Source organism: Mustela putorius, unplaced genomic scaffold (assembly GCF_011764305.1).
Source record: "Mustela putorius furo isolate JIRA1106 unplaced genomic scaffold, ASM1176430v1.1 tig00000228_pilon_pilon_pilon, whole genome shotgun sequence".
Lineage (NCBI taxonomy): Eukaryota > Metazoa > Chordata > Mammalia > Carnivora > Mustelidae > Mustela > Mustela putorius.
The window spans coordinates 37,163,517-37,188,162 of NW_025421322.1; the positions used below are offsets into that span (position 1 = coordinate 37,163,517).

General features: G+C 55.4%; 1 protein-coding gene across 2 annotated transcripts in view; it reads right to left on the reverse strand.

Annotated features, from left to right (window-relative positions):
- The window catches only part of COL22A1 (collagen type XXII alpha 1 chain), a 236,379-nt gene that overhangs the window by 86,605 nt on the left and 125,128 nt on the right, over positions 1 to 24,646 (reverse strand). The window contains exons 24-34 of one of the 2 annotated variants that reach the window (XM_004743602.3): positions 18,781 to 18,834; positions 18,073 to 18,126; positions 16,877 to 16,930; positions 15,868 to 15,921; positions 12,103 to 12,147; positions 11,487 to 11,549; positions 11,001 to 11,054; positions 7,752 to 7,793; positions 4,990 to 5,022; positions 869 to 922; positions 550 to 603 (exon numbers count right to left, since the gene is read on the reverse strand). In XM_004743602.3, coding sequence (XP_004743659.1) covers positions 550 to 603; positions 869 to 922; positions 4,990 to 5,022; positions 7,752 to 7,793; positions 11,001 to 11,054; positions 11,487 to 11,549; positions 12,103 to 12,147; positions 15,868 to 15,921; positions 16,877 to 16,930; positions 18,073 to 18,126; positions 18,781 to 18,834 — 561 coding nt within the window. The remainder of the gene's footprint in view (positions 1 to 549; positions 604 to 868; positions 923 to 4,989; positions 5,023 to 7,751; positions 7,794 to 11,000; positions 11,055 to 11,486; positions 11,550 to 12,102; positions 12,148 to 15,867; positions 15,922 to 16,876; positions 16,931 to 18,072; positions 18,127 to 18,780; positions 18,835 to 24,646) is intronic. The other variant, XM_045078159.1, reaches the window with a different exon arrangement.

Sequence of the window (24,646 nt, forward strand, 5' to 3'; positions counted from 1 at the left end):
TGTCCCGTATCCAGGGGTAGACATCAGCGCTGACACTTCATGATATAACCAGAGCTCACAGGACAGGATGGCCCAGGCGCACAGAGACAGCCGGGGGCTCCCTGGGGTCGGAGCCTCCTCAGGTCACTCCAAAGGGACCTCTCCAGAGAACGTGCCTGAGGGAGGCTGTTTCTAAGAAGCCCAAGCAGTGGAAAATGACAACAAAATTCAAAATGCTAAACCACGTGGTCCCTTACACCAGAGCTGCAGATCAGAGCTGGGAGGGAGGGGTTTCCTGCATCTGAACCACCCCATGCCCTAACATCGCTTCCCCATCCAGGGGTCCAGAGGCAGCACCCATCCCCAGGGCTGCGTTTTGGGGGGCCTTGTGAGTGCCTTCAGCCCTGGGGCACTGGGCGCATGGCCCCTGCGGCAGCGCCCCCTGGTGGGCAGCCCCCAAACGCCAGGCACGCGGACCAGTGGAGTGGGGAGCAGGCCATGGGGGGTGGGGGGGGTGGCTGGTGGGGATCCCACACCTCAGAGCCCACAGGGGGAGAAAGGGTTTCTTACCGGCGCTCCAGTGGGTCCCCGAGGCCCCAGTTCTCCAGGACGGCCCTGGGGTCCCTGCAATGCAACAACCATCAAGGAACTAGGTCACCTCCCTGCTCTTAGTAGAGGGGGTGGGGCAAGGACACGTGCAGCAGGTTTGATTTGGGATCCACAGTGAGGACATCCTCGGAGCCCTGAGGGAGGAGGGACGGACTACATTCAGCTAGCGGGGAGCCTGCAGGTAGACCATACAGTTCAGACCTGCCCCCACGCGGCCCTTGGACGCCCTGTGACAGTGCACAGGCTGAGGGGCACGGGGTGCGGGCCGCAGGACACTCACCGGTTGCCCGGGCACGCCAGGATCACCCTTCTCTCCTTTGGGCCCCTGTTCTCCCTGTTGGAGAAGCACAGCGTGGAGCAGACAGGCCCAGCCCTGCCCCGCCCACAGGTCAGCCCCACTGCCCCACCCCCACCCTCTGTCTGCACCTACCCCTTAGCAAAGGCCACTCCCTCTGCGGGGGGTCCTCTCCCCTAGGACCGCCCTTGGATTCTGATGATTCTCACTCAACCTCCAAATCTAAGACCAAGAATCGCTTCCGCAGGAAAGTGGACCCCAGGCTCGGGGACTTGCGTGGCAGCGCCCTTGTCCTCTGCAGACCTGGCCCATACCCTTCTTAGTAGGGCTCAAGCCGGACTTCCACCCCCCTCCAGCCCCGAGCCCTGCAAGCGCAGATCATCAGTGAATAATGACGGAAGGAATGTTGAGGGGAGAGACTTTTCTCAGACGCTGAGCCCTTCCCCTTCCCGGTCTTGATGGAGAAGCTGAGGAGGAGGCTTTGCTGGAGGGACATGACAGACGGGACTGAACGCGGCACTCTTAATGGCCAGAGTGGGATGTCCAGCTTTTGCTAAAGAAGAGATGGGCCACAGGCAGGAAAAGGGGCACCACTTGGGGGCTGCCCTGAATAATATCACCCTGCTCCACAAGCGACAGGGAGAAGGTGGGCAGGTAGGAGGCTCCATCAGGGGCAGACCTGGATGGCTCAAGCCTCTTTCTTTCCAGAGCCAAAGGGCCATCATGGGAGAGGAGTGGAGACAGTGGACCATGGTGAAAACAGCCTCAGGTCTAGATCCACAGGACCTGGCTTAGAATTCTGGTTCTCCAGGTGCCGGCTCTATAATGTTGGATGATGTATGTAGACTTCGTGTCCTCTGTGACCATACTGGCAAGCTGGACAGGTGCTCCCTCTTGCACACAGCATGAGGATTCAGGGACAAAGAGAAGGGGTGGCAGAGAGGAACCCCAAGGGGAGATTGGGATGAGGGGTGGAGCTCTCTGGGGAGAGCAGAGTAACCGTAAAGCCTGTGCGTCAGAAGGGCTGTGCATGCATCCTTCTACAGGGGCAGGACCTAGAAGTGCCCAAGAGCACCACAGGCTGCTTAGGGAGACCCTGGGCTCCGCGCCTGCAGGAAGGCCCCAGGACAGACGGGATGAACACTGCCTGGAGTGGAGAAGGGAAGCCTGCGCGGGCAGAGTCTGGAAGCAAAGGCTTCCGAGCGGGAGAACTGAACAGCACCCTGGGAGCTCTAGGAGGCCAACTCTAACACATGCGTTAGGGAGCGTGGGGGAGGCCTGTGGCAGGGGACGCTGGCAGACAGGCTGCTTCTCTCCCTGTGCACAGGCAGACACGCGTGGAGACCTTGCCCCAGAGGTTCCCACGTGCCCTCCTCTGCCGAGTGACGGGTGGATCCCCCAGTTAGCCTGGGGTGGGGACCTGGCTGGTTCTCTCTCTCTCTGCATCGTGTGTGGCATGCAACCTGCATGGTCTACCCTCGGGGAGCTGTGGCCAAGCCTCCCTGAGAGCCCTCTGCGACGTGCTCTGCAGCACTGACGCGGGTGTGACCTCTCCCCCTCCTCGGGAGACGCCATCGCCAACCAGCTCAGGTCACACTCGGACTCCAAGGACAGCAGCACCTTTCTCCCAGCAGGTTTTCCTCCCAGGAAAGGCCCCGTGGTGGGGGTTTTCCAAACTCTTTGGTCTTTGAGTCCCTGGCCATACAACCCATAAAGACAAAAGGGCTAACGGGATTATCTTGATGATGTACGGTTGGGGGGGGTGGAGGGGCACGGAGGGACTGCAGGTGGCAGGAAGACAGGCTCAGGACCCAGGAGAAGTCAGGCCAGGCCAGGGGAGGGGCCCCTGGGGGCCCAGAGGCAAGGTGCTCCAGCCACTTCCAGCGCTGGGAGTCAGTGGGGAGGCTGGTCTCACTCCAGCAGCACACAGTAGGTGCCCATCCGTAATCACGGAGTGTCTGGCTGTGACTGGCTTCTCTTCCGACTCCCTCAGCTGGGGAGGTCAGCCACATCGACACCCTGTCTTCGCTCACGGTCGTCCCAGCAAACTCAGCCCTGGTGGGCGTCCTGAAGATTCTTAGCAGGCTAAGGGGGCAGCGAAAGGCTACCCCAGACCCTTCCCCCGATAGCTGCTCCTGCACCACCTGCTAGCAACCCCCCCGACACCAGTTACAAAGACCCTCTTGAGTTCTTAGCAGCAATTTCCCCCAGCCCCAGGCTGCCTGTCCCTCCTTCATCCAGGGAAGGACTTGATTCCCCCCTCCAGACCTCCACACTGCCTCGAGGCCTCCCCAGGCGTGGTCCTCAGCCAGCCCCACAGACTTCTCCGTCTCCAGGTAGAGGGAGGTGAGCTTTTCCTTCCGGCCCTCCTCCCCCGATATATTTCCTTGCTTCCTCATGCCCCAAACTTAGCCACCTGCTCCCTGTGCAGGGACTCAAAGTAGCAGGCTGCAGGAGAGCAGGGGGGTGTCAAACAACAAACAACACTTTTCGAAACCATCAGTAAAAATTCAGTTACCATGGCGACGAGGCCAGTCCAGAGAGATGCATGCAATAACCCACAATGAGTTTTTTTTTTTTTTCCTAAGACACAATTTCCTCACTTTGCAACCTGACGTGGCTTCCTGGTTTCCAGAAGTCTCAGGCCCCGCAGGGAGTGACCCCACTGGAGGACAAAGAGGGGGTCTGGCAGACCCCCGACTCCCCTTCATGAGTCTTCTGGCCGGAACACCTTGGAAATCACCTTTAACAGAGCCATTCCGTTAAGGAGAGGCTGACCCTGAAGGCCTGTCTCCAGTTGGAGGCGCTCTGAGCAGGCCCGAGGGAGGGAGACCCAGAGGACCGAGGGGAGGGACCAACGTGGGGTAGTGTGATGTGAGCCGCCGCCATCTGGGCAAGCTGAGTCTGAGCAGCCGGTGGGGGCAGCCACTCTGGCCAGACACGGCCTTACAGGGGCAACCCCACCTCGGTTCCTAGCTCCAAAGCAGGTTCTCTGCAACCTGCTTAGCCCCGCTCACCCACGAGGCATCATCCGTGAAATGGGGCACATCTGTATGCCTCAGGGACATTCAGTGCTGCCCGACTGGTACCTGACATGTGGGACACTTTCCTGACTCTGTGCCTTTGACTCCTTTATCCTCGGAGAACAGAGGACACAGCCAAGAGGCCTGCAAATCTGTTCTCTCCCACAGGAGACTCCCAACGACTTCTGAAGTCCCTGCCGCCTGGTGACACCCTGACCAGAACTCCTCCTCCCCATCTCTCCTCCTGAGAAGTTCAAAGAGCTCCTCCTTCTGGCAGGATCTCAGCCTCTGGCTCAGTCCCCCTGCGCCCACCTTTCCTGTCAGATACAGGATTCGCTGCAGCTTCTCATGTGTATCTAGTTGACACGGAGCACAAGTAGAAAGCAGCTATAGAAAGAGAGGTCTGCGGGCTCTCAGCGGCCGTGTGGCCTGGACCAGCAGGCCACGTCCCAGGAGCAGGAAACCCCTTCCATCCTGAGGGCAATGGGGACAAGCCAGCACGTGCCCCTGGCCTCAGTGCCACTGAGAGCAAGAGAAGAGCCTGGAGACACTTATTTTCCTGAGCACCTTTCGCAAACAGAGGAGAAAAACGTCCTAGTGGTTGCAGTGAGGGTCCTTGTCTGCCAAGGGCCAGTCTTAATGAGAAGCCTCAAGCGCTCCCTCCACTGGCCGGGTCTCCACTGTCCTCTCTCAGAATGGCCACTCCTAGACCCAGTCCCATGTCAGTCCCCAGGTCCCCTTCAGTGCCCACATCCTCAGTAATGCCTGAGGCATCCTTCAGTCCACTGCCCCCACGCTCAGCCCTGTTCTCTAGACCTCCAGTTCTTTGAGCAGTGGAGAACCAGCTTCCCCCAAAGAGAGGGCCCTCAGCCAGAGGAAGGGTCCTCCAGGCCGCTGCACCCCCCGCCTGGCACTGGAGCCAGGTCCTTGCGGGGCCCGTCCCCACCCCGGCTGCCAGGACAAATCTGGAAGTGCAGCTGCTGGGCAGCCCCGTGTGGTGGGGCCACGTCAGGACCGGGAGCACGCGGGCATCACAGGCCTGGCTGGGGGCACCTGCAACCCCGGGGGGCCGGAGCTACTTACTGGCATCCTCGGGTGCGGAGTGAAAAAGGGCGTCTGCAAAGGAAACCACATAAATGAGAGAAGCGTGACTCTACTGTCTCAACCTGCCTCTAAGGGACGGACCAAGTGGGAGACAGGGCCCCAGGGCTTCCCGGAGTGACTGTTAGCGTGGACAGACACCCTCACCAAGCGCTCTCCAGTCCCTGAGTGGCAGTCAAGGCAGTGCAGAAAAGTGCTGTGGGTAGATGGTGAACCACCCCCCCAAATACCTGTGGGACCACCTGTCAGCTTCTATTCCCTCATTGGTACAGCGGGGGCAGAAACCTCCACCACCCAGGGTATCGGGAGCTGATATGGAGAGGCTGTGCATGTGGTCAGAGCCTGGGACCCTGGGCCCCCCAAGCTGCTGCCATCACCAGCATCTGCTGGCAATGATGCATGTGAGGAGGAAACCAGGGGAGGCATGATCCAGGCAGGGGGAACCAACATATGCAAAACTCTTTATCCCAGCATGTAGAGCACTGTGGGCAGCCCCTGTGTGGCCCTCCAACCCCATCCCTTGTCCACACCATGTTTAGCACATCACAGTCTTCAGGGCTTCTTGGGCCACAGGACATTTGCATCTGCTGCTCCTCTAGTCAGAAATGTACTGTCCTCCTCCCTTTATCTAGCTGACTGGAGCCCATCCTTCAGGCCGTTTTTCAATGTCATGTCTGCAAAGACCCCCCTACCCCTCCACCACTCAAATATAAATTAGGTCCCCTTGTTATTCTCCCCGACTGTGCCCCACTCTTCCCTCTGCTGGCATTCACTAGACTTTGTCACATATGTGTACCAGCGCCAGCAGGGGACTAGGTCTGTCTCCCTGACGAGGCTGATGCTCCGGGGCTCCCAAACCCCATCAGTGCCAGGCTCATGGCAGGTACTCAAAAAAATAGTGACTGGACAAAAGGACATCATGGGTTCTCGTCCAAAACCACGATGAAGTTAAAATAGAAGGACAAAAACAAGCTTTTTCAAATACACCTTGCCTTCCATATTATCCTCCAAGACTAGTCTCTTCTCCGGAAGAAACCACGGTTTCTCAGTTTAGTAAAATTTTCTATATATTTCCATGCAATTCTGAATGTATAGAAACACAGGAATTTGCACAAGAATTATACAAATATCATCAGCAAGCACATGGTTATCCGTCCTCGTTTATAAGGAGAAACCCACATGTTTTTCACAATAATGAAGACGTAGATCATTTGTATTCCCTGCATCATGCGTAAGAAAATTGGAGGCATGTAAACTGCTTAACGAAACTTCCACCACTAGTGAACGTGCAGCGGGAACCACCCCACCCGGGTGGACCCGGGAGGCCATGCTCGTTCCTCTATGCATCTCCCATGAGCATCAGTATCTTTCCGGGGCCAAATACATTGTGTGTGTGTGTGTGTGTGTGTGTGTGTGCGCGTGCATATGCACATGGGTCTATTTTTATCAACTAGGAATCCACAGAATGAATATTCTGTGGTTTACTTAATTCTCTGATTATGTCATGTAGGTTGCCTATAATATTTCATTATCAGCAAAACTGCGACGTACATCTTTGTACATACTTTTTCAAACACACACAGTGTAAATATTTCTCTGGGATTGCTGCCTGGGAATGAAATTTCTAAGCTAAGGTACATACTTTATATGTGGATGTTGAGAAACCTCTCAATTCAGTGTTACCGATTTGCCCTCACACTAAATAATCGTGCTCATTTCCCTGCATGCTTTGCAGCATTAGCTGTTTCTGATATATTGCAAAGTTTTATATGAATGGTTCCGACTCTGAATTTGATTCTAAGGTTCTTCTGACATCCTTATGGAATTGTTGAGTCTCGTTTTGATAGGCATGTGTATGGGGAAGAGATTGAGCTCTGGAATCATAATTTAATGTACATAAAACCACAGACTAATATTCTCTGTCCTACTGCAAATGGGATTTCTGGGTGTTCAGGCTCTCAACTCCTGGCCTCCAGACTTGCCTAACCATGGCCAGCACTGAAGACATGTTCAATTTCCCTGAAATCAGCAGATCAAAGCATAGAATATTAAGGCTGGGGAGAAGCATTAAAATGAAAAAAAAAAAACCCACCCAAAATATGCCCCCCTATTTATAGAGCAGTTGTTTTTAATTTGCTATCATGTGACCAGAAACTGGACTATGTACCTGTTGTGATCTCAGTTCATTTTGACTAGAAATGTACAAGACAGCTGGGTATGATAGTTTTTCTTAACAGGAGAATTTGGTGGTCTTTGAATTAAACAATGTATCTAAGACTGCAGTGCCAGGGGATGGCAGAGCAGGGACTCGGGAACTCAAACCTGCTTTTTTCTGGCTCTGAAGCCCAGTCTTGCTCACCACTCAATACCAAGCACAACAATTACGTGGAAACATGTGTCATGGTTATATACCCAATTCTGCAGTCTTACTCTGGTCAAAGTTACTCCCCCACCCCACCTGTTTCTTGTCTCTGGACCTCAGTTTCCCCATATGTAACAGCAGGGAGGGTGGGGACATACTGTGTCTAGCCAGTCACTATGCTTGCTGCATAAAATATGTCAATAAGCACCAGGTGGTTCTTAAAGCAGCTCATGTATTTCTGGATTGTAAGACCTAGGAATAGGCCTAGCTACTGGCAATCTCCATTAAAAAGATATTTATAACTGAGGGTGTGGGAGGAAGGGGGCTGCCCCATGGCTGAGGGGTTCTCAGAAAGAGTGAAGATGAGAAAAGAGTAACTTACAGTTCCGGGCAACCCAGGGGGGCCTGCGGGACCAGCTGCACCCTAGGTGAAAAAACAGAGAATAAATGACTATGAATCCTTCTGCCGACTCTGCTTCACCTGGGGCACCTTTCCCCAGACAAGAGAATCACCCAGGCAGTATCTATCTTGTTAGATTCTGAATCATCAATATTTCAGACATAAACCTTATGTTCTGAGAATTATCTGTGCTAAGAGGAGTAGCCGTACATCATCTCTCTCACTCCACCCTGGTCCGCTGTGAATACGGAAAAGAGTGATCCATGATCCATCTTGTTGAGGACACTGAGTTCCTGCTTACTAACGATGCCGCCAACATCCCTGGGTACAAAGGGCCCTTGGGTACAAAGACAGAAGGGCCCATGGGCCCTGTCCCAGCTCGAGTGGAGGGGACAGGCTCTTCTCAGGAGACAGAGGGGACAATTCGACAATTCTGTAAACAACACAAGTCTGGGAGTTAAACCTCCTGAGTTTTCAACCTCAATCTGCCATTTTATACATTATTTGACCTCACTGGGCTTCTTCACCTCTTTGTAAAATAATGATAAAGGTTCACACCTCACAGCATCACGGGGGCACTGACAGAGCTTGTCTTCAGCAGGGCCCAATAAGGGGGAAATTGTTCTACTTTGACCTGAGGCTAGGGGGCCCCTGGGCTGCTCCCTGGGGGAGGAAGTGCGGGGAGCAGGCGCAGTCCCCGAAGCCTGTCACTCCACGAGCGCCACAGGGTGCCAGGGCACGCAGGTCTGTGCCCCTGTGTGTGTTCCTAGTGGCCCCGGGTTAGGTCTGATGCAGGCCTTCCATGCACGGTTAGTGAGAAAATGAATGGATAAAACCGGCTTAGAAAAGGACAAGGCCAGTCCTGGTAAGCAACAATGATACAAAGTTATTGTTTCTATCTTACCTCGTTGTTATACAGTATTTAATTCTAGTTACTGAGTTATATTTTCTATAGGTATTAACTCATTTAGTCTCCGTAGTAGTCTCCGTAGAAACGGCTATAATGCAGATTACTTTGGTGTTTCTATTTCACAGATGAGGACACTGACGCCTAACGTTCACTCCCCTGCTCAAAGTCACACAACAGAGCCTGGTTTTGAGCTCAGAATCCAAGCAGCACTGCCTTCACCAAAGTTCTAGAAGATTTTTTTTTTTTTTTTCAGAAAGAAAAACACTTTCTCGGTGTTACTGGCATTACCCAACTTTACTTAATTATTCTCCTGACACTGACTTCCTCCTGTTCTAGAAACAAGCTCGTTTAAACCAGTTTACACCACATTAAAAACTCCAAATCATCAAAGCTGGGTGTTTTCTGATGATAAAGGAAATTCTCAACGTTTCAGGTGTCTGGGCCTTGCTCCCAGGGAAGCTAGACTTCCAACATCTGCCAGCGTCAGAATGACTCAGCAAAACTTCAAAGCATGGGCTCTATTTCTGCCCCAGCACACACTGTACATCTGCTTTGTTAAAAAGAAAAAAATAAATAAAATAAAATAGAATAACCAAAAAGGGAACATTCCAAATGTAAAGGTAAGAAAAACAATACAAGACCTCCCTGGTCCCCTTCAGTTGAGAGTCACACAGCCTTGCCCATACTGAAAACGTCAGATACAGTCTGTCCTTCATCGCGATGGTCAAATATAATCCTGCCCCAACTGTCTCTTCCCTGAAGGAGTCTCTTCTTTGTGAAGATTGTGTATCTCGGCAGCTGTCCTAATGTGGGCTCAAATAAAACTCTTTTCCTTTCTCTATAAAAAAGTTTAAAGAAAGGTTTGGTGTCGACACTAGGGAACCTGTGAATGTGTATTAAGGAGGAGAGGCCTGGCGTAGAGACAGGTCTCCAATCCAGAGAGCCTAAAGACTGCCTTTTGGGTAGAGCCAGCCCCTCCCCAGCACTGTGGGGTCAGGCAGGACCAGCAGGTGGGACGGGGAAGACCCCAGACTCCTCTGTGCAGCTGCAGCGGGTCTATGAGCTCCAGAGTTCACTAGACGGTGGGTTCAGATCCCAGCTTTTCCACGAAAACGTGAGCCCTCAGCAGCCCGTGCAGAGAAAGGAGAGCACTGTGCCCACTTTCCAAGATGCCACGGGGCTGAAATGCTCATAGCCAGCGGCGGGGAGGGATAGACTAAAACAGAGACAGGGAAGTACAAGACATAGTCAGAAGGGGACAATGTTGCTTTAATGTCCTATTTTGGATTTTTGACCAGAATCGTCTATTATTATGTATCTCTCTGGAGAAAAGAGAGGCAGGGCGGATTTTCTGGAAGCTTGAATGTGATTCTGCCACGGGCTCGGCAGCTCCGTCAAAGCAATAAACAGAGTTTTATGGTCTCGTGAAGCCCTTTGCATCTTGGAAATGACTTTCTCAAATGAAAACGGCGATTCCAAACACCCGCGAGGGCTGCGGGCCTGGGCAGCTTGCCACGTAAAGCCCCTTCTGTTTCTGGGTCACCATTTCTAGATGACAGGTCTGTCCAGAGTAAAGTCCTCCGCCTCCAGCCCAAGAGAGAAGCAGCGGGGAGGCCCCTCCTGGAACCCAGAAACTCCAGGAGGGGCAGGGTTGCCGAGGACGAGGAATTGGAGGGGAAGACAGTGCAAACATGCGGCATGGAGGCAGGGGGAGCACCGAGCGGGAGAAGAGGAGAGGCAAGTCCCCTGGGGCGTGTGCTGCCGTCGCTCGCGTGCTCAGGGGCTGGGCCAGCCCGAGGCACAGCTCTGCTGAGAGCCAGGACGCAGAGCTGACCCGCTGGCGGGGTTCAGGTCTAGACCGCAATGAGCTCCATTCGTGCACCCCTGGGAAAGCAATGTGGCCTGTGTGTGCCTCACTGTTTCCTCATCTGTGAAGCGGGGATGCTGCTGGTAACGGGCCCCCCCAGGGTCGTCCTGAGATCACCGAAGTCACTACACGGGCGGTGCTCCGGGCCATCCCGACACACAGAAGTCTGCGGCACTCGCTCCACACACGGGACCGGAGTCACGTGTCCCAGCAGCCCTCGGAGGGAGGACTCGTGGAACCGTCGCCGAGGCGGCAAGCCACGGCACAGGGAGGTGGGACAAGGGGCTCAGAACCGCCTGGCGGGTGGAAGCCGACTGTAACCCGGGTCACAGCGTTGACTCGGAGACCGAGACCCTCTCCTCGGCCCTGCAGGCACCGCACACACACACAGCACAGCACAGAGCCATGGCCAGTCCAGGGGGCCCATGAGCAGGCGGCCAGCAGTGCTTCTTACCTTTTCACCTGGGTCACCTTTCAGTCCCGGGAGGCCCAGCCCACCTCTCTCTCCCTGCGGTGAAAGATGAACTTAGAATACAGCAGAACTCAACCCCTGCCTCTTCCACGGAGAGCAAGTGGACCTCGGGCAAAAAACCCTGTTTCCCGTTGACCTGCTCCAGCCGTATCGGTAGGTGTCCAGCTGAAGTGCAGCTCAGGGCTTGCCGTCAGGGAGGGGGAAGGCTCTGCCCCCATCAGGCACCCGACACGGTGCCCTCCCCTGCTCCCCGCCCCTTCATCGGATGACGCCTGCCTTTGCAGACTGATCTCCCAGTCCCTGACCCTTTGCTGCAGCGGATGGGCCAGAGCAGCCGGAGCCCCTTCCTTTCCTCTTCCATAAACCTGGCGAAATACTCCCCAACCCTAGCCCAGACCACCCATGCCGCAGGGACGGACCCCAGAAGGGGCTGCTCTGCGAGGACACAGGTGAGGGGCCGCCACTTACCGGCTGTCCTTTCTCGCCCCGCAGGCCCGGGAACCCTGGAGCTCCCGGGAGACCGGCCTCTCCCTGTGGAAACAACAGGGCGCCTCTGTCCACTTGGATCTCGGCGAGGAGGCCACGCCACGCCCCAGCTGCGTGCCCTCCCCCAGAGATCTCTGGCTCCGCGGGGCTGGTGCGGAAAGCAAAGAGGTTCTAGAGATCCTGCTCTGGGGCGTCTCCAAGCTCCTTCTCACTTCAGTCAATTCCTTCACCAGGAAACCATGATGCCTGTCCCGGCCACATTGCTTTCCCTGTTTTCTTCTCCACCGTCTCCTCTAGGACAATGATCACCTCCTCGCCACCTTTCCTGGCATCCCCCCAAGTCTGAAGAGGAGCCGCTCTGCTGCCCGCCCGCCCACGCCTGCGCGCCACTGCTCACGGCACCCACCCCGGGCTCGTGGTTGATGGTGGTGACCCCAGCACGGAGATGGAGGCGTGGGCGACCATCATGGGGCTAGTCAACGAGTGTGTGGGAGGAACGCAGTGAGCCCCCAGAGGAGAACAGATGCAGGCCTAGAGCATAACAGCGACTGAGTGCATTGAATGAAGAACGAATGAATGACGCTATGAACACACACACCTTCTCTCCAGGTCGGCCCGCCAGGCCCTGCTCCCCAACTTCTCCCTGGAGACAGAATAACAGACACCCCATTATTTTCCGCTCACGCTTGCAGAGGTGGCTGCTGTGCCCCGGCCGGCCCCCCCACATCCCCAGCACCGGCCACAACTCTGGCTTCTCGAGCGTGTGCGTAGCAGGGTCACAACCCCTGCTCGAGGCAGCAGACCCCACCCAGCAGCGGGGCTGTGGAAACCCCAGCGTCTGGCATTTCCAGAGGCTCCTGCACACCCTCTCCTATCCCTTCTCACTCCCCCCAAGAAACATCTGCTAGAATCATCCCAATGGGAGTTTACACAGGTCAATCCGTTCATCCTGAATCTAAAAGCATCATGATTCGGAACAATGGGTGGGGGGAGGGGTGCGGCAAACTGTGCCTTGCAGGTCCAGCCCACTCAGAGCTGTTAGCACATGCTGTAGGGACCCCAGGCCCCACGCTGAGGCCCGCGATGGAGGAGAAGCCACTGGTGAGCGCATCCATGCTGACGGCCGTCCTGTGGTTGCTGATCAGACTTTTTGGAAAGCACCGGCAAACCCGTGGTTAGAGGTGGAGGAGAGCTTTGTTCTTCCTCCCCCGTGGTGTGTCTCCATAAAGGCAGGTCTTGGGTGAAATTCTGGTAAACATCCATGCTTACGTCAGAAAGCCAACCCTCAAATATCTACTGGTTCTAGCGGATCGGATGCGGTGTTTTCCTCAACCTTTACTGCTCCTGACTTGCGTTTTGCGGTCACGTTGAAGAGGGAAGCACAGGCCCAGAGACCTCCCAGGACATCAGGCTGCTGTGTTAACCAGATCCCTACAAATCACATACACGTGTGTGTGTGTGTGTGTGTGTGTGGTAGCGGGGAGGGACTATAATTTCTACTAAGGATGTGTCTTGAGAACCACTAATTTCTTGAATGACCATTTCTAACACCCACGATGCTATTGAGCAGAATGTTAGTGTAGATTTCCATAAGGAAATCCAGTTTTCTGGTAAGCAAACGGACACACAGATGAATGAATGAGCAGGTACGCGTACAAATAATGTATTTCCCTGAACCGTGCCAGACTCGGTTGGTGCTGAAGGCCGGCATGACCCCCTCTGGTCAGAGAGGAAGGTAAGAAAGAAAGAAAAGGTAACCCACAGCCTCGGTGAGCATGAAGCCATTAATCACACATTTGATCCTACAGCTGTGGGGCCACCAGGGGACCCGGCACTGGAGTGAGCACAGATAGAAATTCTCCACGTGCTCCGATCCCCATGGATTCCCAGTGTTTACAGGCACAATTAGGAGGAACCACTCTAACCGGAATTGTGTAAGTACCTGCCCTTCAAACTGTCACTTTAAATCTGCAAAGACGGTAATACCTCATCTGTGGGCACTGCCGCTTCCAGGCTAAGAAAGGCAGCGTGCGTCTGGTTGGCTTCGAAAGCATTCTGAAGAGCTTTAGAAGTGCCCCCTGGATTCGTGCCATGAACCCTAAGTCAGAGGCACGGTGCATGGGGAGGACTGGACGGCGTCTTGAGTTCCTGATTCGTGAGCCTGCAATCCAGCCCCGTTCCCTGATGGGCTCCGAAACCCAGTGTCCACCACTTACCTGTAATCTCGGGAGACTTTTGTCTTCAGGTGGCATTTTGTCAGAAAAAATAACAAGACCCCAAGCCAGATCCTTTTTGAGGCTACAAAGGATGTTGTAAAGCTATCATAGTGGCAAAAATTCGTACTTTCTAGAGCAATGTTTTAAACATATTGCCTAGAAATCGGGCAAAACCACATGTGAGCTCGAGTAGTAGGCTTTTCTGTTCGAATCTTCCAGCTGTTAGAAATCACCAGAAGTATAAAACGTGCAGACAGAATGACGGCAGAAATCCCCAAGGTCACCCCCGGGCTCTGCCAACACTCCTTGCCCCCAGCGGCCGCTCCCGCAGACCCGTGCACGGGGCGAGCCTTCTTCCAAACACCACCAGACAATGCTGGAGTTCACATGCTCGAGCCTAGGACTTGCCAGTTTATAAATCTGAGATAACACAGCTCTTCAAGTATGGCTGACTCCCTAAAATCTACCAGGTCAAGTCAGCCAACCCACGCAAACGTGTTAAGCCTTTTCCGGAAAAGGGCAGAATTTCAACGAGGCACTAAAATGTGGCCTGGGTGCTCCTACTAAGGTTCACCACACAAATACCTGATATGCACAGAGACAGCTCGGGAAGTTACAGATTACTATATTTCAATGACTTGGGAAGCAACATAGGTTCTTTTTAAAACACTTATGTTGGGGTGCCTGGGTGGCTCAGTGGGTTAAGCATCTGCCTTCAGCTCAGGTCATGATCTCAGGGTCCTGGGATCGAGCCCCGCATCGGGCTCTCTGCTCAGCAGGGAGCCTGCTTACCCTTCCTCTGCCTGACTCTCTGCCTACTTGGGATCTCTGTCAAGTAAATAAATAAAATCTTTTTTAAAAATTAAAAAATAAAAATAAAACACATATGTTGCTTCTTAAAATAGGAAGAACAGTTTTGTAAGGGGCAATGGGGCCCCTCACTGGGCACTAGTGGCCACTAAGGGGGCATGAGGCTGAGCTTCCGGCATCTGGAATCCTGACTGGGAAGTTTCCTAGTGGACCTCGGGAGGTTCTCTCCACATCTCAGCCAACCTGGGTGTGCTCAGCTTAGCCAGGTGCGTTTTAATCTGTGCTTTCCCTGCTCTGTTCTCTGCTGGTCTCCTAACCAACAATCACTTCCTAAAAGCAGGAGGCACCGCCAGGGCCCCGCCTCTGCCCCGGGGCACCCTCCCTGGCCAGTGGCCTGGTCCTGCCTTCCCGAAGAGCCTGTGTTGAGGCCAGGTCTGTGCTGAGCTCTTGCCGGGCTGAATCTGATACCCATCCTCTGGGCAGTAAACCTTTACTGAGCACCTGCCCAGTGCCTGGCCACGTCTGGGAATGGGGAGCAGACGTGACAAAGACCCAGGCACTGCTGCCCTTGACGAGTTCATGACCCGTTGAAGTGCAGGGCACCATGGGGTACGGGGACAGCGGCCTGGAAATCTCTGGTCCCCATAGACTCCCCTAGAGCCCCAGCACCTGTGCACACACACACAGGGCACTGCACACACACACATGGTCCAGCCCGCTCTCCCTGGGGCTCACTGCATTCCGAGCCTAGGGCCAAACTTGAGATCTGAGCCCCAGGTCCTCAAGATAAAAGAAGACCCTGCCACCCGTGACGTGGGGTTTTGAGGGACAGCCACCCAGACCCCCACATGAGTGCCCTATCCCAACGCAATGGGGAATGGTCTCTGCCCATCCCACAGCTCCTGGCACCTGCCGGAGGCACAGGGGGCTCAACGCCACAGACCACATCAGCCAGAAGTCGGGTCGGGCGTTAGGGAGCACCGGTGGGGAGGGGAGGAGGGACACAGACAGACAGACAGACAGATGGAGAGGAGTCCCTCTCGCTCATTGCTGCCAGGACAAACTGGACAGCCACAAGTTCTTCCCAAGGCCACACCTACAGGTCTCCTAGAAACCGGCCCACCCCTGCTCCCTCTGTCCTAGGCGTCGTGTGATCCTTCCCACCAGGTGTGGCTGCCCCTGCTGGACCCCCACCCTCCATCCTTCCAGCGCCCCGAGTTCATGGCGCTGCCAGGCCCCCGCTGACCGCCGGGGCCCACCCCACCAGGTGTGGTTCACACAACCTGGAACACAACACACAGCAGACCCCACGGGCGGGGAGGAGGCCGCGTCCATACCCTGGGGCCGGGTTTTCCAGGCAGACCGTCTTCTCCTCTCTCTCCTGGCTGGCCCTGGAAGGAACGCACAGAGAGGTTGGCAGGAGAGCGCCAGGCTGAGGAGTCCCACTCAGCACGCGTCACAGGCTGGTCAACGTGGACAACCTCTGGTTCCTCCGCGGCGCTGGCCCCTGCCCTCCGCCCCACCACGGTGACCAAAACGGCGGCTCGTACCACCTCTTAGATTCCCTGCTCCACGCCTCTGTTGTTTTATTTCACAGAAACATCACTGAGGAGAGACGGGGCTCTTCTCTCTCTCACTGAGAGGCTTGGGGTACGGGAGATGTCACGTGAGCGATTTGGTACCACAAAATACTGGGTTCACACCTTCCTTTGTCGTGAAAGACAAGGAAGAAAGACGACTATTCTCCTAAACACCCATAAAATGAAGTTAAATCCATACGTATTCGGTCATCGGTCGTAAAAAAGTCGACTTTCCAAGTTACTTATTAAAGGGGTGATGGATGTTCTCATAAGATTGAAAAGCTGCCTGTCACGGACCGTCGGCTCGCACGCCGAGCGCACGCGTGTTTCATAGGAAAGAATCAAGCTCACTGGTGGAAATATTTATTACGTGGTCTTGTGGCTGTTCGTCTGCCATGTGTGAACTGGGAATTTGCTTCCCGATTTTAGGATACTTAAACCCAGACTATGTTCTTAATGAGCCTCCTATAAGGAGCCCCACCAGAGTATTTTTAAAATTAAAGTGTCTTACGTTATGCGCATCCAAAAGTTGTTCCCCCCTGCAAATACGTACATATTTCTAACGGGTTCATTTTAAAGCCTGAGAATTCCAAATCCTTCCCCTGTTACCTAAACAGAACTAAAGGAGGGGCCCACGTCCGACCTGGTGAATCCCAACATTCCTGAGTCCCAGGCAGTCAGTGGATTTTAGTGTGCTCCAACCACCCAACATCTCTTTGCTCTGCTGTTTGGGTCCCAGACTCCCATCACCCCCGTGAGCACCAACCTTGGGTCCCGGCAGGCCTGGCGCCCCGTGCTGTCCATCCTTTCCAGGTGGGCCCTGGCATGGGGAGAAGAAGAGAGCATAACGAGAGGCACGTTTAGGGCACACTGCACTGAGTTGCTTCGAGCCAGGAGCTGGGACACCCCTGCCTTGTGGGGGTGCCCTCTCTCAGTCCCACTGCCTCGTGTGCCCACGAGTGCTAGCTAGGGACTCTAATTGAGCAGATGCTCCAGGTTTGGATCATCTCCCCGAGAGTGCGCATCGCGCCCTGGCAGGGACGTCCATATCCGTCGGTGTTCAGCAGAGCTGAGAATGCCACCACTCTAGCCATCAGCCCCTCCCCCCGGGGCTTGGTTCTGGTCACCTGTGGGTCTGCCGAAGGTCCAGGGATAAGGGGGCACCACTGCTGGGCCTACACAGTCGGAGTTACCTCGTTCAACTTCTCTCCACTGTCCAGACCCCCTCCAGGGCTGCAGGCTCCGCTGGCTTCCCCACCCACTGCTCCCCGGGAGGGAAAGCTGGCCATAAGGAAATCCCTTCCAGTGGAGTGAGGCCTCCCTGTGTGTCATCCACAGCTCTATGAGGATGACGGTGGTCCTGTGGTAGCACGGATCACCCCCACCACTGGGCCCTGCAGAGCACAGGGCCCGAGCTAGGAGACACACCGGGCTTCAACAGCACGCCCAGTACTCATGTGGAGACAGGAGGACTCCTGAGTCCCAGACTCAGGACTTAAAAGTCAGGAGCAGACCCCCAGCTCCCCAGGATCTTCTGAGTGGGGGCATGAGGAAGTACGATGAGGATAGGAACAGGGGGAGTCCGGCCACCTGTTACTTCTGCTGTCTTCTGCACGTGTCCCATAGGGACAAGAAGCCACACTTTAAACGGCAAGGGCTTCTGAATTTGCCTCTGGGTAAGGAGACTGAGGTGGTGGCCTGGGGAGAAGGGGCCCCAATTTGCACCCTGGCTGGGGCCCTGTAGGGGAGTCATCCCTGGAGCATGAGTTCATGGAAGGCGCCTCAGGAGGAAGGAGTCAGGCTGAGCACCAGGGCCTCGGTCCCCACTGCCAGGGGGAGCAAAGGGCACAGTGAGTGGCCAGCAGGGCTGCCTAGTGGCCAGCTAGAAGGGCCTGGTCACCTCCAAGGTGGACCCATGCAGGACAGGGAAGAGTAGGGGTGGGGATGCTCTGGGACACTCACCATCAGCCCGGGGTGCCCAGGTTTTCCCGGGAAGCCGATCTCTCCAGGCAAACCCTGAGAAGGGAACCACATGGAAGCGGTCAGCCTGGCCTCTTTGGAGCATCGGAACATTTCCCCCAACGCCTTGCCTGGCACCGTCCCAGGCGTCTGGCTCTGATGAGGACACCAGGGGCGGATAAACCTCGGGGCTTCTGACTGTCCTTACTGCGGGCCACGGCGAAGCACAGAGCTGTCCCTCCATGTCTGGTCTGCGGTTGGGGCCACCACATCGGCTCCCACCTGGTAGGAAGGACGCATGGCCTGGCCTCCCTCGGCTGGGTGCTGGGTCTGCCCCATGCCCTCTGCCCACAGGGAACCTTTCCAGCTGCACACAAGTGTGTGTGGGGAGGAGGTGACCGATGTCTACCGTCAGCTCCAAACCACAAACTAGGAATGGGCATCGCTAGACTAACACAGCCCCTTCAGCGTGTCTGTCTCTCGCAGCAGCCCACTAACATGCTGCATGGGCTCAAGGGCTATTTCACGCCCCTCTCAGGGCCTAGACAGGCCAGAGGCTGGGGCGTGGCCCCAGGAGGGGCCTTCCTTGTTCACACCTCTGTTCTTCTCTCAGGTGAAGGACAGACGGCCACACACCAGGTGTTCCTGTTCCCACGGGCCATGAAGCCCGCCCCCAGGTGCCCTGCAGAAGAAAACCAGAGCCACGCCTACCGGGGGACCTCCGGGTCCGGGGGGTCCTGGGACGCCAGGCGGTCCTGGAGGGCCCTGTAAAGAAAGAACAGGCGTGGGTTACAACCGCGCATGGGGCAGCCTCCTGGGGCCAATATCCTGAGAGAGGAGAGGAGGGGACCCGGGGACCCGGTGGGGCCTCATCTTCGTCATCTTCGTAATGCTTTCTTTTCTTTTCTTTTCTTTTTAGATTTTATTTACTTATTTGACAGAGAGGCAGGCAGAGAGAGAGGGGGAAGCAGGGTCCCCACTGAGCAGAGAGTCTAATGCGGGGTCGATCCCAGGACCCTGGGATCACGACCTGAGCTGAAGGCAGAGGCTTAACCCACGGAGCCACCCAGGCACCCCATAATGCTTTATTTTCAAACCAAAAAAAGAACAAATGCATAAAGAAAAAAATATGAAATAAAATTAGCAAAATGTTGACACCTGCCATACTTGGGTGATAGGTACAGAACTGTTATGTTGACTCTTTCTGTTTAAAACACTAGAGCATTTAAAATAAACACACGTGTGCCTGCATGTTTACACACACACACACACACACATGCACACAGTGGATTCAGCCAGTAACAGAGCTCTTGCAGGACAGGGGTTTCTGAGCTTTAGTCAGCATGGAATCCCGGGGGGTGAATGACATGGGTCTCCTGCCCCAGACCCGATTCCGTGGGTCTGAGGTGGGGCCATGAGCTGGGCCTCGTCAGTCTTCCAGATGGTTCTATGTGGACCAGTCTTGACAGCCACCCTACAGCTTCAATCATTCATCCCCTCCCTGGACGCTCGGGGCACCTTCTGTGGTCCGTGACGGACGCAGGTCTGGCCCCACAGGCAGAGCCAGGGCTTTATCCACAAGAGCCACAAGCTCTGGCTTTGTCCGCTCAGGGTCTCTCTGGGTGTGCGCTCCCTCCTTGCCCTCTCCGTGCCTCCACCTCCGACGTGGGCTCCGGGTCCACTGGTCTCCAGTAATCGCTCTCTCTGCCATGCTCAAGGCTGCTGTCGTCGTGCTCATCCGACTCACATGCCCTCTGAGCCCGAGGCCCCTCTTGTTCCCTCTGCACCTGTCACAGACACGAACCCGGGGCAAGGTATACAGCAGGTGCTCAATAATGTTTGAAGACTTGAACGGAATTTAAGGGCCACTGAGAGGGCCGTGCGTCCAGGGAGAACGATGGCGTGTCGCCACTAGAGGGCGATAAATACTAACAAGTGGCAAAGGCGGCTGCTCCCGGGGCCATTGCCTTGTCTCCCGCTGGGGGCACGCGTGAGTCTGCCATGGGCACAGACATGGAATTTCTGGTGGCATCTGCACCTCGGGGTTCCCTGTAGCTGCTCAGTCCCGGTGCATCTCTGGTTGCACCTACTCTTGTTGAGAGATGTGTGCTCGAAGGGGGCCCAACAGAACCGGACGGTGGCCTGGCCGGGGTCTTCCCTGCAGCACGTGGTTCTGGGAAGAGCACAGAGAAGGCCGCGTGCCCTCACCCCTACTGCCATGCAGACCCACCACCTGGCTGCCCAGCGCAGCTCTGCTCACCTCTTGGCCAAGCAAGGGCCCTGCTGGTGACACTCCCAGGACCCCCTCCAGAAGGCACATGCGGGTGACCTGCTCATACTTCAAGAGGACCCCTGTGGCCTCATGCCCCTCCGCACCACACGGCATCTCTGAGCCCCTTGTCTGCTAGCAGTCCGGGCACATCAGCCTTCCTCTCTTCTTCCGCTGCCAGGACCAGTGATGGCCTCTGCAGTGTTTCCGACACTTTGAAGCGAAACACTCCGGGAAGCTCGCGGCTCTGGCTCTGCGTCCCCTTCCTCCTTTGCTCCTTGCAAACCCTCCTGCAGGATGCTGGGACCCCCCAGCCTGCTGGAGTAAGCGGATCCCTAGTGATCATCTACTGAAAATTAAACTCCCTTATCTGACGATGATGGACTCTGAGACCCAGAGAGGGTAAGTGCCGCACCTGAGGCCACGCAGGCATCATCTCGAGAATCCGTGGCAGGCTGGCTGCTGCAGAGTCACCCGCAAAACCTGTCCTAAGGACCATCCCCGGGTCTCTTGCCTGGACTCTGAGGCAGGTCTGGGACAAGCCCGAGGGGCCAGGGACTTTGGAAACACTCCCCCAGGGATTCTGAAGCACTGCCTGGTCTGCGAATCACTCACCTAAACGAACTCCAGGCGCACCCTAGCCGTGAGAGTTGCAGAAGCACAACGAGAGGAGGGAGCACCCGTGCAAGGAGGAAGTGGGAGAAGGGTGGGGGTGGGGGGCGGCCGCCCCCACTTGGGGCTGCCTCTGCCCTGCCCTTCACACGCTGTGTTTCCTCTCTGTCTGCGAGGCAGGCGGATTCCGGCCCATTTTACATGGAAGGACTGGAACCCGGGGGAAGCGGAAGTGCGACAAAGCAGGCGTTCCGATGCAAGGGCCCTGGCCCCTTCGTCCTGCATCCCCTGGACTCACCCCTGCAGAGTGTCCGCACAGCCTGGGAGTGCGTCCGAGCCCTCGCGCTCCAGCGCCCCACGGACAGTCCGCTCTCCTATAAGACTGTGTGTGCATTAAGCGGCACCAGAACTGTCGACACGGGCTCGGCCGTGTCTGATCCTCCTCCTTTGTAAGGACGCACAGCACCTGGCTCATGGCTACGCACACAGTAGGGGCTTAATAATGGCCTACTTGTCTGACGCCATGAACTCGGGGAAAAAGCAAAAGCCCACACGGTCATTAAACTCAGGAACTGCGGTGGCCGTTGACAGAGAGAAGCTGAAGCTAGAAACAGTGCAGACAGCGGACAGAGGGTCTGGGCAACGGTTTCCAGGTCGGGGCCACAGGAAGGGCACAGGCCATTCGCCCCCGGCCTCCCCTCACGGACAAGGAGCATCCGGTACGTCCGGGGGGGAATGCGTGGTGGGGAAGGAGCCAACAGTCAGGACCCAACGTCCGCCCGCTGGCGCCCCGGGTGAACAGACCCTGTCCTCGGTCGGTCCTCAGGCACGTGGGCACAGAAAGGAGCATGAGGAGAAGCAAGCTAGCGTGGGTGAACTTGAGGGACGCTGACCTGGAAGGCAGTCACAGAGGGCCACCTTGAGGCCACTCCCTCCTGGGCCTTCAGGAAACCCAGGCCCGCGTTCATGTGTCCTTGATCCTCACAGCGTTTCCGGCCAAGGACAGCGTTTCCTGTCGCTCTTCTGGTGTTTGAACTAAAGATCGTCAGTCAGGTTACTTGAAACTAAACTATTTGACTATTAATGCCTTTGGTGGGGGGCACCTGGGTGGCTCAGTTGTTAAGCCTCTGCCTTCGGCTTGGGTCATGATCCCGGGGTCCTGGGACCGAACCCCACATCGGGCTCCCTGCTCGGCAGGAAGCCTGCTTCTCCCTCTCCCACTCCCCCTGCTTGTGTCCCCTCTCTCTCTGTCAAATAAATAAGTAAAACATTTTATTAAAAAAAAATACCTTTGTTGGTAGCAGAAATGATGGTATAAAGAGATTAAAAATTAGGGCTTGAGTTTCGGGGGCCCTGGGCCCCATGCTAGGTCACCTCACACTCCCTCTACGGATGTGGGCAACGTTCTTCTCCCCCGTGCCGCAGTCTCACAGCTGGAAGAGAAAGGCTGGAGGCCCTGTGCCCAGCGCAGCGTGGATTCGCGAGGGCACGTGTGCAAGCCCAGCACCCGAGAGGTGGCGCACGTGGTCCTCCCCTCCCCTCTCCTGCTCCCATGAATAAAAATACGCACCCGCTCATCTCATCATTACCGAGAGTGACGTGAGCCGACAGGCCCGAATGCCGACAGCACAATAACAACGTTTTAACTGTTACCGACGAAAACAACGACGTCGTAACTACTGACAAAAACGAACCACTCAGTCTAATTCGTATTAACGATACCGCGTTTGATCCTGCTAATACGATGGTGGCAAAGCCGCTCTTTAACGTGCTTCCTAATGACGACGATGGCCCATAAACCACCGATTACCCGGATTATCACTAATAAAGGAACGGCAAATAGTTATTCCCACGAACCACCTAGATCCCACCGGCAGAGATTCGTGATGGTGGAAGGGATTTGAAGATGCGTGGAAATTACTTGCACCGATGAGCACAGCCCTCACACAGCTTATGTGGTTTGGAATCGCTGGGTTTCCTTGGGAGGGGTGGGTTGTTCATACTTAGTGTCCCCTCCCCTTCAGGATGGGGCTCCCGGGGGCCAAGCCGTAATGAGTACCTCCTTCGGCAGATTTCTGTGCAGAGCCCTGGGCCCACAGGCCCACAGGCCCACCCGGCCATCTATCTCTGGGGCCAGCCCTTCCCCTAGCTCCCAATCCGGGGGACGTCTGTCCATCCTGACAACCACACCAAGCAGCACGGCCTTTGCAAACGCTGACCCGATGAGACACGGGTTTCCATGTTCCCTGAAAGTCTCCCAGGATAGGAGAGCCACGGCCTACATCATCACAGATGCGTCTATTTATCCTAAACATGCCAGCTGGTGAAGGTTTTTCATCTTGGGAAAGAGGCACCCAGAGCATCTTCTAGGATGTCCGCCGTCCTGGGCCGTAGGGCGCTCTGCACTAAATTAAAACCTTAATTCCTTAGGATTTAAACGGGATCCGCCCTCTTTTCCCCCAGGTGTTACAAAGAACGGTCGCAACGATGTCTGAGCACTAAGGGGAGTGTCTGGCAACGGCAGAAGCGGGGCACACTTTATCCCCGTCCTTCTTCTCATCAGAGCAGAAAACCCTACAGAGCAGAAGCAACCGGGGTTTTCTAGATCAGCGTCAGTAGCAGTCACATCTGGACCCCGAGAGAGGCTGACTGGACGCCCCTCTCCCCGCCCAGAATCCAGCTCCCTGGAGTGTTTTCCCGACCTGCTCATCTCCCTGCCCCACTCACGCACGGCTCCTCCAGGCATGCACGGTGTCACCCAGATGTCACACCCCACGCCGATGCACAGAGCCGTGTCGGGGACACAGCGGGACCTCGATAAATCCCCGTGGAACAGATGACCCGATGCATTACTGCACGAGGGGAACTGCGGCAAAGACCGGAAACGGTGAGCGTGCAGCTTGTCGAGAGGAGGGGGTCGGCCGAGACAGCATCAGCAAGACGTCCAGGGCCGCAGCCTCTTAGGTTGGGCTTGGTCGGGGGAACGTGGTGTGGGGTCCCTCGGGGAGCGATCCCACCAAGACGCTGGGCCGTCCCTACTGTAAGCTCTACATCGTCCAGCTCTGAACCGCTGAGATTCCCAAATATATCAGAGTGCCCTATTTCTGGAGATTCTGATCGTATTTCTATGGGTGACATCCAGCCCAACACCCAGCATTCAGTCAACATTCAACAAAGGAAAGTGATTTCAACGTGAAAGTGAAAGAAAAATGTATTTTCCAAGGTAGCAAGAAAAAAAAAAAAGTTGTAGGCAGGGGACAAATTGTAGCTGAAAGTAATTTGATGGCGCTGCATGTATGGCGAATTTCTGAAATGCACAAGCTTTGCTCGCTGGGAACCAAGGCAATAAAACAAAGGCAAAAGCACTGTATGTTTCACTATTAACATCAAAATGCCCCAGTGAACGTGGGATCTCTAGAAGACCATGAATTATGACTGATTTTATATTGCCTTATTGCATGTCATATCCGGACCAAACAGGTGGTGCCAAAATGAAGCTGGAGATCACAGGCAAGGCGCCCATCAGTCACCAGGACCCTTCATGCATCAGCAAGCAATAAAAGCTGGTTTCAGAAGCACAGGGAGCCCCGTCTCCACGGTGGGTTCCTCCCACTTGATACAGGGAGAGGCAGGTGTCCAGGAACAGGTGGGTTTGCAGCAGCTCAAGGAGGAGCCAAAGAGAGTGGCCTGTTAATG